General features: G+C 42.5%; 1 protein-coding gene across 2 annotated transcripts in view; it reads right to left on the reverse strand.

Annotated features, from left to right (window-relative positions):
• The window catches only part of PLAGL1 (PLAG1 like zinc finger 1), a 51,656-nt gene that overhangs the window by 19,745 nt on the left and 10,556 nt on the right, over positions 1–21,355 (reverse strand). For both annotated transcript variants that reach the window (XM_086745288.1, XM_086745289.1), the window contains one exon: positions 10,178–10,220. In XM_086745288.1, the coding sequence (XP_086601414.1) occupies positions 10,178–10,196 (19 nt within the window). In that variant the 5' untranslated portion in view covers positions 10,197–10,220. The remainder of the gene's footprint in view (positions 1–10,177; positions 10,221–21,355) is intronic.

Genomic DNA, 21,355 nt, shown 5'->3' on the forward strand with positions numbered 1-21,355 from the left:
TGTTCAACCAGAACAGCAGATCGAGCTAATTCCCTAAAACTGGGGCCCTGCACTGCTGGTGAGCCCAGCCCTTAGGTGTCCCAACCCAGATGCTGATCCTCAATTACATTCTCTCTCACCTCTCCTGCATCCTCCCTGTGCCCCTGTCTTCATTCCCAAGAGGTAAGAAGACTGGTAGGGAGGGTGGTACATCCTCAGATCTCCAGCAGTGGGAGATCATGGGTCATGGCAATCCCAGGCACAAATACAGGCTGGGCAGAGAATGGATCGAGAGCAGCCCTGAGGAGAAGGACTTGGGAGTGCTGGTGGACGAGAAGCTCAACATGAGCTGGCAATGCGCCCTTGCGGCCCAGAAGGCCAACCGCATCCTGGGCTGCATCAAGAGGAGCGTGGCCAGCAGGTCGAGGGAGGTGACTCTCCCCCCACTACTCTGCCCTGGTGAGACCCCACTTGGAGTATTGTGTCCAGTTCTGGAGCCCCCAACACAAGAAGGACATGGACCAGTTGGAGAAGGTCCAGAGGAGGGCCACGAAAATGATAAAAGGGCTGGAGCACCTTTCCTATGAAGACAGGCTGAGAGAGTTGGGGCTGTTCAGCCTGGAGAAGAGGAGGCTCTGGGGAGACCTTAAAGCGGTCTTCCAGTACCTCAAGGGGGCTTATAAGAAAGATGGGGAGAGGCTGTTTAGTAGGGCCTGTTGTGATAGGACAAGGAGTAATGGGGTAGATTTAGATTTGATATTAGGAAAAAATTTTTTACAATGAGTGTTGTAGAACACTGGAACAGGTTGCCCAGAGAGGTGGTGGAAGCCCCATCCCTGGAAACATTCAAGGCCAGGCTGGATGAGGCTCTGAGCAACCTGATCTAGTTGGGGATGTCCCTGTTCCTTGCAGGGGGGTTGGACTAGATGACCTTTGAAGGTCCCTTCCAACTCTAACCATTCTATGATTCTATGATCATTCATCAAGGCACCCACTCCTGCCTCACAGTGGCACAATCCTGTCCTTCTCTCGTGGAAGGATGCCACTAGAAGGGAGGCTCAACATTTATCTGACTGTAAAGAAATCTTCTAACACAAAGTACACATGCATTTTCCTGGCAGACACAAGTTTAAGTAAGTAAACTCTTCAGAACTCCAAAACTATTTGTTATACAAACATAAAAATGATAACGACGACTACAGTTCATTACTAGTTCCTAATACAGAGTAATCATGATGACAGTCGAGCACATCTGGGAACAGTAAGTTTTTTGCCTGGTGACCATGAAGTGCTATGACAGGCATAGTCAGAAGGAATTTAACCAGCTTCCTATAAAAAGTCATCCTCCCACCAACCTCTACAAGGCTTTGTACCATGCTCTTTCATCTAGCAAATCTTAGGAGCAAAATACTTCGAGAAGCCTCAAGGAGCGCAGATTGTGAAATTCAGCAATGTGACTGCGCACAGCAGCTTCAGCAGGCTCCCATGAAGCTGGGAGCAAAAGGATACCTGTGCTCTGCTGTATCTCACAAACTTCACAGCCTGGAGGGAAAAAAAAAGTTACCTTCACTGTTTGAACACCTGAAAGGGCAGTAACTTTATAGGACTTTCCTGTAAACTTAAATTAAAACAAACAAACAAAAAAAACCAACAAACCAAACAGCAGGGAAAGCACATAGGTGTGTTTATCAAGTTTAACTTAACTCTGCAGCCTGAGCAACCTGTTTATCAAAGTTCTTGGCAGGTTCATTCATCTAAAAATGACTTGAGATCAAAGCACTGATCAATTGATTGACTGAAAGCTAATTAAAAAAAAAAAAATCTTCTTCCGGTTATTCTTGGGACTAAAATGTACGTGTCACACTTCTGGTACCTCGCATGGGGTTTGGCGGCTGTCAGAACCCATACACATAACAAGCACAGTTCAAGTGAAGTCACCTCCCGTAGTTTACATGTAACAGCTTCTAACTAGTGCAAACAAAGGGACTTCTCTCATCACTGAAAGCTGAATACATTTCAAACAATCAAGTTGAAAAATGCAGTTGGATTTTGCAAGATTTTTTTTTTCCTTCTCTCCCTCTCCCTCCACTGGCTTGGCAGGAAATCACATAAAATTAGATCCAGAAACAGGGAAGGACGTTAACAACAAATTCACAGAAACAACTGCTATCTTTTACGAGAAACGGCCTCAGTCAGCATAACCTGGTCCTACGAAACGCCCAGCAAGAGCTTCCTGAGATCCAAGCCTTCCTGTTGCACTCTGCCCATCTGCCCCCAGCAGCAGCTACTCCTGGCGCAAGGCTGTGGCTCTGGCTCCTGGCTGCAACACCTTCTTGCTTCAGGTCTTCACTAGCCCTGTCCAAACTGCACGGCTCCAGTACTGCAGACAGCAAAACTGAAATCCCTCTGTTCACAGAAATACAGACAGCTATCATGAGAGTCATATTCAAACTGTTCATAGGCACCCTGTGGCTCTTGGGACACATTTTGGATCCCCCTAATCTACACCTCCCACAGCAAAAGTAGCTTTAACTGTTCTAAAGCACGGGGAAAAACTCTTCAGCAGGGCCTGTTGCAATAGGATGAGGGGTAATGGTTTTAAAATAGAGGGAGGTAGATTCAGATTAGATATTAGGAAAACATTTTTTACACTGAGGGTGGTGGCACAGTGGAACAGGTTGCCCAGAGGGGTGGTGGATGCCCCATCCCTGGAAACATTCAAGGCCAGGTTGGACGGGGCTCTGAGCAACCTGATCTGGCTGGAGATGTCCCTGCTCCTTGCAGGGGGGCTGGACTCTAAAGGTCCCTTCCAATCCAAACTGTTCTACGATTCTTTTGGGGAGATTTTTGGCAGGCCAGTTGACTTATTTTAGTGTCATGCCTTTTAGTGGATAATGTTAATGCTATTGCTGCAAGTTAATACAGACAGCAAAATCTTCTTTGTTCTAGGAAAAAGAAAAAAAACCAAAAAAACAAGCACGTATGTCTTCCTAAATGTACATATGTATAAATACACATGCATGCAGCCATACACCACCGTATCAAGTGCATTAATACAGTCGACAATTTTATTCATGGCAGGTCAACACCACAGTTTCAATTCTCATAAATGCAGTGCAACAATTCTAATGACTAATGCTTAGTATTAATTAGTTGAAATATTTCTAACCTTTGCAACATTCCCTTAAAAGGGAACCTTAGATTGGGTCTCACTCTCCTTCTCTGAACTCGGTTGTTACGGGCCACCAAGTCCAGATGTCATGTGGAGGAGACTGGTGGAGGGCTTGGTAGCAAAAGCCACCCCTCCTTAGGAAACCAGCCCAAATCGATTCTTGCTCTTCCACTTGTGACACAACTTAGAATACAGACTTGCAAGAACTTTCCCAGCAAAGATGCTAGTGTCTGGGATATATTTCCAGCCACTTACCGGCAGAAAGAACCAGGCAGGTAGACATGTTTTGGAGAAGGAAATATGAGTTTACTGTAGGACGCAATGAGGAAGCCTGCCATGACAGAGCGAAGAGATGACAGTACTCATCGTGTGACTGGAGAAATTGAGGTCTTTAGAGGCAATTATAACTAAATGAAGCAAGCTACAGCTACTGGAAATAAAAGTGCAGTGTAAAAACCACAGGATCCACTTCTGCAGGTAGAAGTCTGTACACTTGGCTCTACCGCTGTGCAAGTAGCCACGTCATGAAAGAAGGAAGTCTGTGTGGGGAAGTGAATACATGGACACTTAGGACTGGTAGGGGCTGAGACCCTGGAAAGTCAACCCTGAAAGAACACTCCCAATCCATATTATCTTCAGTGGAAACTAAGTCTGAATAAAACTGGAAAATCAGTTAACTTTCCCAGTGAACTGTCCAAATCTCTACTGGTATTCCAATTCATCCCCGAGAACAACAACAAAAAAAGTTACTTCTTTTTTTTGACTAATAAATCCTAAAGCATATATTTAAAATGCTGAAATGTAAGACTGTTCTTTTAAAAGCATTGTTTTTTGTAAATTAAGGGTGATTAACAGCTTAGCAGAACAGCTTTAGCTCTTACTATGCATTACCTTCATAACAGAGGACACAGCCAACAACTTCTGTTATTACTTGCCTAGTTTCCAACACAAAAAGGATGCTTGATTCCTAGCTTCTCTGGGAACAAAACAGGTAGGAGACTCTCATCCTTAGCCTTTATGATCTGCTTAGATTATTCTCCTCTTTAAAGGCATGACGTGATTTCTTTAAAAAAAAAACAAAAAAAAACCACGTAGACATTTGGAAGCTCTGCTACTGAACGGACACAAAAATGTATTTCTGTGAAAAAAAAAAATACTCACATGCGTAAGTGTTGTATTTGTGCTTCCATTTACTTGTTCTGCTTTTCCTGAGATCTAACATATACTTCTTTTTTCTACTATAAACACTTCCAATGGGAACCATAAGATAATTACATAATGTCTTAACCAATACTGTACTAAAGAAACTATGTCTTTAACAGACTGATTAAAAGGATATTAAAATTGTCAGCCACAGATTAGGCAGCAGTATAGCACATTTCCCTTACAATAACTATTCTCCTCAGGTATAAGGACAGTCTTGAGTCTAGTTCTCTAAAACACAGAATTACAAAGTACTTTACTATAGAGTATTATTGAAGAATTACATCTGAGAGTTGCAAAAATTTGTGGGTTTAAAAAAAAACTGCAGATTTTTTTCTGCAGATAAAGCATTCTAATGTCAGACTGCAATGCATCTCTAAAGTGCTACTTATTCTCCTGTTGACAGTCGCCTCAGCTTGAGATTAAATAAAACCCAAACACTTTTTCTACATTTGTTTCTGATTTATTTCTGGTTTCTTTAAGCTATTTCCAAAAGTCACAAAAATAAAAATAACAGTACTCTCTGTTGCTAGAATCTAAGAAGCAACCTTGCAAAGCAAAATCGCAAAGAATTTGTTCCTGTTTTCACGCTTTCCTAGCTCGAAAAACAAGAACAACAGATGGTAAAGGCATCACCTTGGTGGAAATGCACCATTCCTCAGATATGTATTTGTATAACCCTGGTCATTTAACACACGTATTTACTTAGAGCTGTGTATGATCACATATCCCACTTTGTATTTGGTGCATCTTGCTCTATGGGTTGGAAATAAATTATTTTATACTCCTTCCACTTCAACAATGCCAATAGGTCACAACAATATTGGTATTTTATAAATATCCTTGATATTAAAAGAGGCAAAGGGACTGTCTTGCCAAAACATCCCCATGTACTTCCCTACACACCTCTGCCTAAACACAGTCCAGTAAGTTAAACACAACACACTTTGCCTTGCCTTATCACCTACGTAACACAGAACAAATGCCACCTTCTGTGTCATATATGAATCATATACTTTCTTCTCCATTATGCTAACCAAAAAAAGCTCTGACCAACTGAACTTTCCACGACGGTAATTCTTTTCTATTTACACCATTACTACTCCCCAGAAGCCCTCACTGGCCAATATTTTCCTGACACATCTAGACTAAAGCATTAAAATTATCTACAAATATACCTCCTTTCCAACTTAAATGTTAACTTTAAATTAGCTTTAGCTTTACATTGGAGCGGCTTCCAATGTCTATCATGTATAAATACACTTAAGTGAGGTCAATAAACACTCTTGACACATTTGGATAACAACAAGGACAACAGAGCTCACAAACATCAATACCAGCCTGGTTGAGCTCGCTGTTTGTACCTCTTTGTCAAAATCATAAATGCTTTTTTTTGCTTTTCCCTCTGAAAATCTTGGAAATTTAAAGTGCAGACACCACAAGCAACAATGCTGGCATTCTGCAGATAAGCAACGTGTTTTCATTTTCAGGATCTCAAAGCATTCTGAAGAAGGCATGTTTGCATATGGAGCCCTAATGTTTCCAAGCAAAACAGATAAGTTATCTGCTGCAGCGAAGAGCAAAATGAGACAAAAGATTACTAGCTCAAAGTCACTCAGAGTAAAAATGCCAGAATGAGGAACACAAACTACTCTGATAAAATGTTAAACTTCCCAAGCACTTCCCCCAAAATGAGGGGATTACTCAAGAGTTTTCAAACAACTGCACACACGCACAGACACTTCGAAGCAGGTTCGCAACAAAACACCAGCAATTCCTACTAGCAAGACAGCAATTGTTCTGTTCGGAGCTTAACCTTATCCTTAAACTGACAAAGGAAGAAATGACATTACTATTACTTAACTTTTTTTCCTGCAGTCATGAGTTGGCCACACCTGAAAGCTGTAGCTACTCCAGCTCAGAAACATTTTTCTTCAGTCACCACAGAAACTAATATAGAAACTCTGGCAATTTGTTCTCCAGTTTTCAGTAGAAAATTTACATATGAATTACACACCAGATTCCTTTGGTCTGATAAACTCTTCTGGACTCACATGAAGAAAATACTGCTTCTTCATTTTCATCCTCCTATTGCTATTCTTTGCTGTCTTTACAAAAAAAGGTCTACATCTAAAATCAGCAAGTGTAGTGGTAAGCCCATCTCTTGCCCTAAGTCTACGTATAGAAACAGAAGTTTGGAAATACATACTCACATTTTGAGGGCTTTTAGACTCCCAGATTTTCTGCCAGGCAGATCCGCTTGTTAGTCACTGTGTTGTGCGTTAAACATTAACGCAGAGATTTGTACCAGTCAAGAAAACATCTGATGCAATTCAGCTGATTCTCAAAGACATAAAGAACTGCATGTAATAGCCTACAGGAATGACTGATGTTCAGGACCCAACTGCAAGACCCAAATACCAAACTACTTCCTATTACTTTTCATTTTCATTAATCACTGTTAGATAAAGAACAAATGAACGTACACAGAGGCTAGAAACAGCACAAGAGTTGCTTAGATGTTTCCCATGACAGAAGGCAATTCAAACATTGTTTTTGCACTCAAGAACACAAACGCAAACATTTCATAATCGCACTACGCATGGGAAATCAAAACAATCCTTACCTTATTTAAAATGGCATTTTTAGTAAAATAGCCAGGCTGTGCTAGTGTAAGGTGGCAGGAACCATGCCATCCTCCTGCAGCAGACTTTTCCAAATGCCCCTGTGTTCAACTAAGTCTAACTCCGCTCTGTTTTGTTTCCCCAAGAGGACCCATTCAGCACCATGTGCTCCTTTTCAGCTGTCAATAAACAGAAGCAGTGAATTCCCCTGCGCTTCACAAAGCTAGCTAGGCATAGCCATTCATTTCTTCAGGAAAACAGGGCATTGATTTCAGCAAATTCCCAGGGAGCAGCTACAACAAAGAGATCAAAGACCCATCTCCTTTCCTGTGTGGCTTTGGCCAGGCTGGCTGAGAGGAGCAGCGACAGGTTTCCCGAAGAGCGGGCTTGAGCCCCACCGACCACCGTGTGCTCCGTTCACGCCCGTTGCCTTCCTACATTCCCGGGACAGCCCTTGGCGCTAACCGTGACAAACCCCTACATTCAGACAGCATAATATGCTGCATGCTAGTTCATCCAAGGATAAAAAGAAAAACAAGCTCCAAGGGAAGTCTGTTGCTCCCCTGACCGGCAGAGCCTCAGTAGCTGCCAGACATTTTATAAACTTCTCTCTCTCTTTTTCCTCAGCTTCTCCACCTAAAACAGAGAAATACTTGCTACCTCAAATTCATCATGCCAAAACTTCACTGGGATGTTGGCTTTTTCAGTTTATTTCCACAGAGTTGAAGACTTAGCTGCTGAAGTTTGAGATCTAGCCACAGCAGCCCTTGTATTGTGCAGCCATGATGCTTTCTTTGTGCGATTTGCCCCAGATTGCAGCGTTTTTTTCCTAGGAATCTAAGGGGTCTTGTTCTGGTTTGGTTAGATTCTTTTTCTTTTTAATTATACATCTAGTCTTCATTAATGTGACCTGGAACAAGATTTTTAATCCTAGAATTCAACCTTGTATTGAACCAAGCATTAGTGAAAGACGATGCTGCGCTCAGGCTGAGGGACTGGACGGTTAGGCTACGTGTCTACTACTAAACAGTAAGAGCCAGAGACCGTTCCCTGGTGCTGAGACCACCCAGCATCAGCTCCACGTGTCTAAACGCTCCTCACATCCTTCCCTTTTGCCCCACAAACAGTTTGGTTACATCCAAATTTCCTTGTCTGGAACAGAGCCTGGTAGATGTTATCCCCAAAACATGCCTTGGTGTTGCTTGTTAGCATAGGCCAGTCCTAAGCTCATGGGCTGGCTCTGTACTATTTATTTATATAAAAACAGACATAAAGATCTAGAGTCACTTCACATCTGTACAGATTTGTTATTCTTCAGTGTTCTCCTGTGCACTGACATTTTTCCAAGGCACTACCAGGCTATCACAAAACCCATACGCACGTGTACTCCCCACAGCTGGAACGTGGGAAGTCCTCTCAACGCTGGCACTGCCTTGAGGCTATTCACACACCTCCAAGTGAGAAGACAAATGTCTGTCCCTCTAGCATGACCAGGTGTCAGAAGACCTGCCACAGCACAAGTGGTACAATACTGAGAAGACCAGGGACAAGTGGTAGGGATGACTGATCATTGCACAGAAGATAGCTGAGGACACAAGAAAATACAGAACTGCAGAATGATCTAAGTTGTAAGAGACCTGGAGATCAACTAGCCCAGCCTCTTGTTAAAAGAGAGCCCTTAGGTTAGCATTACCCAGGGCCCTGTCAAGCCATATCTCAAATATTTCCACTGTGGGAAATTCCACCACTTCCCTATTCCAGTGCTTAATCAATCCCACAGGGAAAAGGCTCATTTCATCCAGGAGCACCTCCCCTGAAGCATCTTGCAGACATCATATCTTGTCCTGTCACGGTGAGTGCTTGGGGAAAGAGCACTTCCACCTCCTTCTCCATAACCACCATTTTTGTACTGAAGATCACAACTAAATACTCTTGAGCCTTCTCTTCTCCAGGCTGAACACATCCAACTCCTTCAACCTCTACTCAGATGACAACTTCTCTAGCCCACAGATCACTAGGAAAAGAGAGGTGCTGACGCTGAGCTGAAGACAGAAAAATTAAACTGCCAGGGCAGAAATTAGCTAAAATAGTCAAACCAGCTCAAACATCTGAGTAGAGTTGAGGGTTCTTAAGTGATTTTGACCAGAATCACTGTGTAGTCACCTTGCCCTCTCTCCTTTCTTTAAAATTGCACTCCTGACAGTAGTTTTGGCTGTTGTATACAATACAGTCAGGCACATTACACTCCCCATTTTAGAGTTCTCCCTGTATCTAAACGGCATTTAAGCACGCCCCAAAATTGCCAGTTAGCAGATAAAGCTCAAAAATGAACTTTCACAAATACTCTGCTCTTGAAGTACAGATATCACCTCCACAGATAGCTGATATCTGCCAGTAAGCCACTGATACATTTGTATTTATTAACTGACTACAGTCATTGACCAAAACAAAACAAAAAAAAAAAAAAGTGTTTTCTTTGTTCCTCTGAGGAAATATTGGAAACTGATAAAATGTGCAGCTGGGCAGCCCTTGGAGGCAATGATAAAAAACAGCAGCTGAGGTACTGGAGGGACTCCAATAGAAAGCATGTAGATCAGATCAATAAGCATAGAAAATGTGCTTAATGCCGTAGACAGCTTAGGCGGGAGTGAAAAAGTGTGAATATCAGGGAGACCTGAGCAGTAGGTAGTGCCAGTTTTTTGTGGTAGTTAAGACAGCAAAGTATAAGGATATGCCACTTGAATATTCTTTGCTGTTGAAAAAGAAGGATGGATAATAGCGATGAAGCATGAGATTTGGATGTGACTTGGATAACGATGCCTTGGAAACACAGGAGTTAAATTCACAAAGTGATTAAAAAACCCCAAGCACATCACTCAGTAGTAATCTGGGATGGTATTTGTGCCAAGACAGATAAAACATTTCAGATAGAACTGTAATTTTAAGTCTCAATGAACCAGTCTGTTCTCATACACGGGCCAGATTTTTACAATTTTACTCATATTAAGTCATGCTTTGCTCCAAGAATAATCCCGTTGATTATAATGGTAATATTGTTCCACAGATGTCTCGGAAGAAACACAAATGTAAAAGCAGACTTTATACTTAAGACAAAAGACACCAATCATGAGCACATCTGGGAATCTGATAAAAACATATGGTACAAGAAATCACTGTGGGATGACAGAAGTGTACTTACATAGCAGGTCTGTGGACATGTTTACAGATCAGGCAAAGGAAACCTACATAAAATAAATGAAAAAAGAATGATCAGTTTTCTGAACTAGCACTACTCATGTTTAAACCTCATGCTGGTTATCACACCCATAGTTTTTTAGTTCTTTAGGAAATTAGGAGAACATATCTAGAAAAAATCTAACAAGGAAGAATTTAAATTTGTAGAATAAAAAAGTAAATCCATCTATTTTTTACTCCATAATAAATGATTCTACTTCATTTCACAAACAATGTGAAATGACAATATTAATGTAATGCATTTTAATTAAGAGCAGTTCACTGTATCCCACATCTCCATTAACATTTACTATTAAAACAGCATTTTTAGGTGTGTATTTTACCCCGTTGCATGCTAATCTGCGTTTAAGCCTGCTATTTCTGGTATTCATCTTCAGAGACCTCACCCTTGCAAAGTCAAAGGGAATATTAACTAGATATAGGAAAACAGATTTTATTTGCTCTCTTGAAAGACTTCTGGAGACTTCCAGTTTATTGCTGAACTCTGTTCATTGTTCCCTTCCTATTCATCTGCTGGTTTTTTGACTGAAATTTCACTGTAAGCACATAGGAGCAGAGTCTGAGTTCTCTGTAGCTGTCTGAGCAGCCTCCAACACAGTAAGATCCCAACATGTGGATAAGGCTACTTGGAGCAACAGAAATGAGGCACCTAATAATAAGGGGGTACACATATCCAAATAACAGCATGAATCACATCAGCTTGTGCCATTTTGTTGTGTCCCATACAAATCTTGAAAATTTCCGGCAGCGTTTGAAGGTGTACATATATGATTTAGGCTGAAAACTTGACTCTGATGAAGACAAACAGTATTTTGTTGCTGACTTAAATGGGTCAAAGAAAATACCTGCACTTAAGAAAATACAATGATCACTAGTAAGATACTTCCAAATTAATTGGAGCTGCTTGGGAGAACTGAGGGAAGAGGAGTATGGAAGAAGGCAGTAAAGATGACAGGAAAAACTGATGGCAAAGAATAATGAGAACTGAGGAGGAAACAAGACTCAAGGAGAGTAAAGAAGAGGTAAGATAAGGTGAACGCAGAGCACAGTGAGGCAGAGAGGGGTCAGTGGCCTTATGACGAGAATTTGCCAAGGAGGAACCTGTGACTCTGCCAGATTGTCCATAAGCAGGATGAGGGAGCTGAGATCCAGCTATCTGCTGAAATCTACTAGCACACTGAAGCGCCAATTGCAAGTTTGAGATTAAGGTAACACTTCTAGTGATCAATTGCAAGCACCTAAGTTGCCATCTTAGCTTCAGGACATGTTGTTTGTCCCTGCATACAAAAACAGCCATGCTGAGCATTGCCCCCCAGCATTTACTCAACAATGATGTAGATACAGATCATCATTACCGGGCAACACAGCAAGCCCAGCGAGTTAACAATTGATAAACTTAGATGTACTCATTTAAGTGCTCACAGACCCAATCCCAAGACCATGACACACAAGGTTAGTATCTCATCACAACATAATCAAATCCCCAAGCATTTAAATTGTCAATCCTAGCAAAAAAAAAAAAAAAAAAAGTACATACATAAAGAAACTATATTTCATGGAAATACATTTTCCGGAAGAGGAAAATATATTTCCTATATATTTTTCTGGAAGAGGGTCTAGAGGAGAGCCACGAAGATAAGAGGGCTGGAGCACCTCTCCTATGAGGACAGGCTGAGAGAGGTGGGGCTGTTCACCCTGGAGAAGAGAAGACCCCATGGGGACCTTACAGCGGTCTTCCAGTACCTCAAGGAGGCCTACAGGAAAGACGGGGAGAAACTCTTCAGTAGGGTCTGTTGTGATAAAATGAGGAGTAATGGTTTTAAAATAGAAGGAGGTAGATTCAGACTTCATATAAGGAAAAAATTTTTTACAATGAGGGTGGTGGAACACTGGAACACGTTGCCCAGAGGGGTGGTTGATGCCCCATCCCTCATAACATTCAAGGCCAGGTTGGACAGGGCTCTGGGCAACCTGATCTGATTGGAGATGTCCCTGTTTCTTGGAGGGGGGTTGGACTAGATGGCCTTTAAAGGCCCCTTCCAACCGTAATGATTCTATGATTCGAAAGAGCTCGATGTCAAAATATAAAAGGGCTTCCTTCCCACACATTTAAACATGTCTTTCAAGCCCATGTTGCCTTCACCAAACAGAAGACAAGCACAAGCTTTGCATTTGAAAGTGATTTGCAGTGGTGGGTGATGAGGCGTAGTTGACAGGAATACTGTAGTCTTTATTGCATAAATTCATATTTTCAACACAAAAAACCAAAAGATTCCTCCCACTTTTAGAATCATAGAATCATAGAATGGTTAGGGTTGGAAGGGACCTTTCAAAGGTCATCTAGGCCAACCCCCCTGCAAGGAGCAGGGACATCCCCAACTAGATCAGGTTGCTCAGAGCCTCATCCAGCCTGGCCTTGAACATTTCCAGGGATGGAGCTTCCAGGGATGGCTGCACACATTCCCTAACATCAGTAGGATAAAACTGACAGGGAGCAGCTCATCAAGAGACCTTCATCACGGAAGACACTACAAGGAAAGACGCTTCAATTCTTTGTTCAAGCCTTCTGAGGTGCCCTGGGCCATTCAAAGCACCCATATAAGGCTGACAGCTCTAATATTGGTTATAGAGGAAAGAGAGTCCCTCCTCGACCAGGTGCTAGAAGCCAGGCAGGGCTACCCAGGGCATCTCAGACAGCACTAGAGATTTATGTTTCAGCAAATTAACCAAGTCCTACAGTATTGCAGTTTGTCTGTTTTTACAAGAAGCCAGGCAGAGAACAGGCAGGCTCCTGGTACACCACTTCTGTCTGAGATCAAGACTACGGATGAAGTGCGAAAAACAAGTGCCAGCACATCAACTTCTCTTCTGTAACCTCTGTCCTCTGCCAAAACGGCTGCCTCTGGTGAGCATACAGCTTATGAACTGGCTTTTGTCTCTGACCGGGACTGTGTGTAGACGCAAGAGCGAAGCAGTAAAGGGGCTCTCATGCTAAGAGGATATCAGCAAGTTTTCTTCTCAGGTGAAAATAGCCATGCTGAGAGCAGGCTCTCTAAGCAGCAAGTGTCCTAGCCTGATTTCCATCAGCCAGAAAACACTTCATTTCTGAAAAAAAAAAAAAAACCACTACTCTGCAGTTTGACTCTGTTCTGGCTGAGACTGAGGCACTTGTCTGCGGTGTTAATGTATATGATTTCAAGCCTTGCAGAGGGAACAGTGGACTTTAATGGCATCCATAGGTGACTGTATACACATCAATGTCTGTTATCCCCGGACAAAGCAAGCTACATGTTGTCACTGTCAAAGCAGGGCCATCAACTAATAAAAATTTCATCCTCCCCACTGAATTACTAGGCAAAATTATTTAATTGTGCTGGCATTCAATCCGCAAGGCAATTACCTGGCAAACCAACACAACACAACAAGCTCTCCCCTTCGATATGGTCTGAGTCAGTAGGATACCTTCATCCTCTCACATCTGGTCTGCAGCAGATTCCTGTTATGAGAAAGTCCAGCCTCTCCCTGTCCCTGACACATCTGCCATCCAGCCATGTTCCAGTGACACTGTGGTCCATGAACACCCCAATTAAGGTTTGATTGAATTGTTCTATGGTGTCACTTTGGTGGTAGAGGAGGGGGCATGGAGAAGAAGGAGCACACAAACTAGCTGGGACAGAAGATGGTGCCTCTTGACACAGAAACTGTGACAGGTCAGAATGACATCAGAGGGACTCAGATGAAGAGCAAGCATGGTCCAGAGCAACACAAAGACCTATGAGACACCTCCGCTGCAACCAAAAGGCTAATCTGCTGCTGGTGTGGGGGCGGCTATCAGAAGCATGAGGAGGTTCTCCACTCACTTATTACTCAGAAGCAGCTACAAAAACCACAGTGGAAAAGTGCTATTGCACAGGCTGGCTCTTCCCTCCCATCCCTTTTGCCCATGCTGACAGGGCTGCCTTCTCCTGGGGTCTGAAGCCAGGAAGGAATTGGGCCATGACACTGACAGCTACCTGCTGCTCCTCACAGCATTAAAGGCGCTTACCAGTAAAGACTGGTCACCTTGGACATTCCTCCACTCCTAACAGTACTCTTAGGACATGGTCAAAGGTACAAGACTGCTGCAGATTCACCCCAGAGGATGAGGGCACTATGAAGAAGATAACTGTAAATCACCAAAGTGTTTTTCTACACAGGCCATCAAAGCCTGAGAAACTTTATCTTTTTTTCCCCTTTACAGTACTCTGACGATGCAGCATTAGCAACAGCAATCCCGTAGTGCCCAAGTCTTGGGGAGACCACAGACACCAGGCAAAGAGGGAACTCCCCCACGAGCTCATCCCAACTTGCAACACAAGCCACTTGCAGAAAAACAGAGCAGCAGGTGCACCAACACAAGGAACAGCTCCTCTTCAGCAGCTGGTTAGGACGTTATCTCTGATCAGGTGAGGATAAGCACAGCAAGGTGTACTTGCAGAGGAAACAGAGATCCTACAAACTCCTTCGTAAGCCATGCCAGCTCTTCCCCAGTTACCCTCAACATAGACCCAGAACTGCTTGTCCTCCTAGTTGCAGAAAACAACCACCATAAACCCCTCTCCTGCTTCAAGGTCAGCCCTCTGGTGCATGAGGGCACCTCTTGTGCAGTGAACCGCCCCCGAACCAAGGGGGCTCTGTAGAGCCACAGCAGCCACTTACGCTGTACCAGGCACAGTGCCTGGTGGTTTCTGGCCACATCAGTCCATCTAAACTTAGGTGGCTGGCCAGTGACTATGCTGGCCTCAGTTTAACAGTCCCATTGGCCAATCTTCTGTGGTTTCACTCCTTGTAAACCACACTGATGTACCACATTGACCTTTATATCAAGTGTTGCAGGTATACTGGCCAAATTTGCTATGCTGCTCACACAGCCAAAATAAGTTGTTTGTGGTTGCTCCTAAATACTGTCTTTTCTCATCAATGAACGGGCAGAAAAGGAGGAGGAGTAGAGTGGGGGATGTTTCCCATACATGAAAATTGCAGCCCTGAAAATCTGAGGCAAAGCTTCATGAGGTTCTTACAGGCTTTCAGGTATTGGGGAATTACCTTATGTATTTAGGTTGAATAGGACTTAAGTATAATAGATGGTTAACAGTTCACAGACAGCAAAGCGGTGATTACAGGCACACTTGATGACAAGTTCAATGCTTAGTGGTGGTGAAAAGTGGTTATGTGCTGGTTAGAGGAAGTAAGGATGGACATGTCGCAGAGAACACTTGTGTGGGAGCAAGGATTTTAGGTTTTGTTTTTCTTAGTCATTCCACCATTACCACAAATTTAGACTGTGCATTTTGTGTTCTAGAAGTGACTGTAGTGGGCACACTGTGGGCACGTGTGACTTGGGATGGGGCCACACTATGTTGGAGGGATTGCCCTGGGACATCCAGGGTCCATGGTGGCAAAGACAATGCCTGTTACCCCTTCTGTTCTGATGCACAGGACGTGGGAGTAATGAGCCTGGACAGCCAGCTTCCAGGTATGGTCCATGAGGAGGACCTACATGAGGATCAGAGTCACTGCTGCATCAGAGGAAAGATGCATCCACAAGGAAATGCACAGCAAGGGAAACCAGCTCACACAGGACCTCTGGGGCTATTCATGATGCACACAAGACACGTATGAAGGCTGCCAACAACAGCCTTGATAACTACCTTGCTTACCAGTGGTTCACATTGAGAGGTAGCAAGAGGGGCAGTAAACGCTCCACTCGCGACTTCTCCTGTGCCTGGAAAACACTATGATGACACCTGACTAAAGTTTCTGAACGAAGTTCTCACATGAAGTCCTGTATCCACTGCAGGTTACTGCAGATTTCTAGGAAGATGACACAGTTTTACCAACCAGCACTTGCTTCACTGGCCCTGAAGCTCATCTTCACCAGAGACTACAAACTCCATGGCAAGGGATGCCAGGAAACTGCTCTGTGAGAGACCTTTGCAACATCTGCAATGTAAGACTACAATTAGCTGCTCAAGACAGCTGCCCCGCATGCAACATCACAGCATTCTCACATGGGTTCATGTGACAGAGTTCTGCTGACTTGACTCTCTTCCAGAAGAGCTACACCTACCTTCCCTGGCATCATGGCCCAAAAAGCCAGAGGAAAAGCAGGCATTGATGTGGGAAGAGATGTAAGCAACAGCAACAGGAAAAGCTTTCATACTGCCGTACCGACACGAGTGATACCCTTATGCTTGCACCATGGTGCCATCTGTAGCTGATAAGAGAACAGACTATCTGCAAAAGAGACCTATGCCATGCAGAGACAAAGATTTGGATCACAACTTTTGAATCAATAATCCACTGTAAGCGGTAACATGGCTGTTCTGAACCAGCCAGAACCTGCCCCCTACCAAGCCCTCACAGGTTAGTACAGAATTCCTTACATTGCTTTCAGCACAAAAACAATGTAAAAAACCAAGAACAACTGTCAGCACGGGCATACTCTTTCTAATGATCTGACATTATACAGCTCAAAAATGCACCTCAGTTTCATGCTCCATGCCAAAGAGACGCATTAGTTAACCAGTCACTGGAAGACTCTCCTCCTGATGCTGTGAAGTCATCTGTTCACCTTACTTGTGCAGCTGAAAAGAGGACACTGCTATACTTCAGATACTCAGAAGCACACCCAGGACAACCCGTTTATAGATTCATAACAGCTCCACGTAGATGACATTGTTATCTAAGTACCTTTTACCACATTCTAACTGAGTAATTTAAAACACAAGTAAAAGTATGTTTTTCAAGACATCTATGGTAAGTAATAGGGTTGCAGATGTCTTTAAAATACACAAGCAAAGATGTGACAGGAAAACCACACTTAACCTACTTACACGAGATTACATCAGGAAGGGCTCTCTTCCCCCATTACAGAAGTCCATTGCCAGGGTTTAACTCTCAACATACCTCACGCCTCAGGTTGCACCCATCAGAAGAAAACACACCTACAGGAGACAATGCATCTGTTACACAGCATTAGCATTCCACTGGTGTCCCTGCTTGTTCCCTTTTGGCTGCTGCTAGTGCTCGTGCTGGGCTAACTGCATTTCTGCTGACATAGTTTCTCTTCTCACAAATTCACAAACAGGAAGGAAAACCATAAAGACATAGAAATGATTTAAGTATTAACAGAGTACTAACAGGGAAAAACCAATATGCAGGGAAAAAATCTGCATTCAGAGAAACCTATGTAGACTTTCTGAAGTTTGTGTTAGTCCCACGTATGCATCCACAATCAGGATTTGGTACATGCCAAGTACAACTCATCAAATATCTCCAACAGTGAAATTCTGTGCATTTTGTAGCTACCACATGTAGAATCCCTCATTAGAGAAAATACAAAATTATAAATAAATATATATAAAATACCATATACTTGTACTTCTACAAAAATATATTTGTTTTTTAAATAATGACATTATTTTATAATTATAAAACAGAATAACTCTTTTGCCATCATAACGTTTTTCTTTATTTATAGGACTCTGCATCCTTTCCTTGATTAAGCAACAAACTTGAGCAGTACAACATATAAACACTTGTGTCCCTGATCCAGAAATCTCGCTCTCTGATATTGCAGGAAGTCTTCAAACGTCAGTCTTATTTGTGAATGTAAAAAACAATGAAAACTCAAAGTTGTGTATGGAACACCTCTCTCATTTACAAAGGACTATGCAGATGTAAAAGAATGGTGAACAAAATCATAAGGCAGACTGCGGGTGGATAAAAATTGTGCACTCAAGGATATGTTTTCTCTAATGTGTTTACTAAGAATATTTTGTATACCTTCATGGTGATTGTTTTACGGTGTGTATACACAAATACTATACAAACTAGTCCTGCTGCTGAAGGAACCTTTATAACTATATACACAACTCTACAGATTAAATGCCTTGGTGTGCAAGCGACCAAGAGCACTGTTAGTTTCCAGTGACTTCAAGAGGTCAGGCAATAAGACGTCTTATTGACTTCCATAATTTTTGGACCAGTTGGCTATTATTTCGCCAAAGCTATACCGAGCATTAATTTGGGGTACATAAAAAAAAAGTTCTGCCTTTCCATTCCCTGCACTAACTGATCAATATTCTAACCTGGTTATGACCACCTCAGCATGCAGCATCATCAAATATGGTCCACATATGCACCAAATCTATCTAAGTCTACTTCCAGTTTAAAGGGGAAAAAAAAAATAATAATTACAAGTAAACTCATTTTACATCCTGTGTCCTGATACCAGAAACAGGAACAACAAATCCCTCTCCTTGTTTCTAAGCAAGTTTTTCCTGTTCTGAAATATGGCACTGTCTCTCATAATAACTTCTGTAGCCTTGTACCACTTGATACTGGTCTGTTTTGGTCAGCAAGAGACCTATGGCAGACAAAGCATCAAGTACAAGCCCTTGCCCATCTCCAGTGCCCTGATAACAGAAGAAATGCTATTCAATAGTATTTTTTAAAAGCAGCAGTGACAAAAGGGAGACAAAGCCCGAGAGAATGATACCAAAAGGCATCTCGTGCCAGCCTACCTTGCTGAGGGGCGCTCTTGTTGTTTGGCTTTGCAAAGCACTCAGCATTTTGACCATGATCCAGCAAAGCATTTCTGCATTTCCCACGTCTTTCCACCACTGACTTGCAGGGAACTATTTGTACACGTGAAGACAAACCTACACTTCATATTTTGTTGGATCAGGGTCAAGCCACCAATAATCTTTCTGGATCCTTGTTTTGTTATGAGAATTGTTTAAAATAAGCTTAAAAAGTATCTTAAAAGTGTGAGTTTTAAAAAGCCTCAAGACCCAGGAACATTCCTAAAATAATTTGCATTCCAGAGTAAAACCATTTCCATTTCAATTGAGTCTGTAGAGAGGACTCTGGTCCACTGGCTGAAACTCAAGACTGAACCAGCACAAAACAAACACCAAACCCACTTGTACCAGGTCACGTGAAAAAGCACTTTTTCCTGTTCTCCCTTCAATACCTTGGCTAAATTATTTTCATCGCTTCAGGCCTGCGTCGCAATACTCATTCCAGGAAGGACACTGCCACCCCTCTCTGCTGGACAGGCTGGTGGCAGGGAGATTTCCTTTCCCTTCCCCGCATCCTCCTCAGGCGGCCTACTGCAAAGAGTCAAGAAGTCTCCTGCGGCTTCAGAAAAGGTTTTACAAAAACCTTGGCTTTAACACTCTCTCCTTTCATAAGCTCACTACAAATAAAACGCATTAGCAGCCACCAGCTTTCCAAACGCGGTGAGCGAAACCCACAGTGGAAACAGACGGACCGATGAGTTCCCACACGGCTGCAACAACTGCTCGTGTGACCAGAGAGGGGGGTATGTATTTAGCCAGTACTTCAGAAATGTCAGCAAATTTCAGGAAATCATAAAAACAGATTTGTCATCTGGAAACTAACACCTCACCTCATGCATCTTCCTTAGATTACGGTAATCTAAAACCTCCCAGCCTCAGATACTCACAAACTTTGCACGTACCTACGGCATCATCCAGACACATCCCACAGCACTACTTCAATAACGTAATGCAGCGTGTAATGTTGCTGCTATATTATGTGAATATTAATATTGAAATTATTTGGTCAAATTTCCCTTCCAGAGTCTTGCTCTCACTTTTCAGCAGCTTTAAATTTCAATGTTGTGAAACAACCACTTCATTCAGGAACTAGTAAAAATTGGGAAGTTTTACCTGGAAAAAGATTTCACATTGAGAATATCAGTATTTCTACAGGTATTTCAGATGCAATATACCATCTTAATAGTGATTTTAATAGGTTTAGCAGCTTTGTCTCTTTAGCTGCTTCATAAAAACTGGATGTCTCTACACACAAATTATGTATAATTATGTATAAATTTTGGCATACTCAATGCTCTTCCAAAATATGCCTCACTGTTCATCAAGTGTCTTGGCTACTACAAATGTTTTCTTTCCTCTGTCCACTCCTAAAGGCCTCAGACTTAAGAGAACTGCTTGAGTAGGCTGAAGGAAGCAATGATAATGCTAACACATCCTCAAAAATCAAACTAAAGCATAAGCAAAGCTTTAATTAAGAACTTAATAATACTCGAGGTAGAGTGTCAACAGTAGCTGATTTAATTAAGCACCACAAGCCCTGCACTGGGTAACAGCTGCCCATCACATCCCTCAATTTGTTTGCTGCAACCTGCACACTCAGATTTTCTGCCAACAGCAGCTGGATTTGCCAACGGCAAACTCGGCAGCAAAACCACCCACGTCCTTTCACTCCCATTTGCAGACGTGGACTGGCTAGAGTCGGATACCGCACGAGAAGGGGAATCTACCACTTCATACGACATGGACGCACAGGATGATTACTAAAACTAATTTACAGAAACAGAGTCATTACTTTAAATCATCAGGGACTAATTCTGTTGGAACTAAACTGTAACTTCAGGAGTGATTTCTTACTGCCTTCTCTTAAAGAGTATGTTAATTTTAGTGGCTATATTTTCACAGGAGAGCTTAGAACGCCTATGGTGCACAACCCTAAAAAAACCTCAAATCCTCCAAATGCTGCATATATACTTGATTAAAGAAAGCTACACATGTTCCTAAATATTACTAAGCTGTTATTTTACCTTTGATTATGAAGCCATAAGATAATTCCAAAAACCAGCAAATTGTGGCTCACAGGTTTTTGCTGAATAAATGTTGATAGGTTGCAGATTCAATACAACGAATCGCCATTCATATTCAGCACAGGAACTTGTTTCTCAGCTGAAGGAGAGAGAAAAAGTTGCTCCCCATCATCAACTAAAGATCAGTTGAACCTCTTGTTTTCCCAAACTAACAGCTTGTAACACAGAGTTACAGTTCGACTCCGGTCTTTCAGAGGTCTAGATTGGAAGCCTTCTTGGTAATTGTATGGTACACAAACCTTCCTGGGATTCTCTGCCACTTCCTGCACGTTACTCAAACAAGAAGTCAAAAAAAGTGGCATTACTTGCACACTGTTGTTTAACATTTCATCCCGCACAGTAATGTAGTTCTACTCTTCCCTCCAGCAAAACTGAAACTTGAATAAATTAAAGGAGACTGGCTCTTGTCTA

Source organism: Chlamydotis macqueenii, chromosome 3, assembly GCF_036417535.1.
Source record: "Chlamydotis macqueenii isolate bChlMac1 chromosome 3, bChlMac1.mat, whole genome shotgun sequence".
In the NCBI taxonomy this organism is placed as follows: domain Eukaryota; kingdom Metazoa; phylum Chordata; class Aves; order Otidiformes; family Otididae; genus Chlamydotis; species Chlamydotis macqueenii.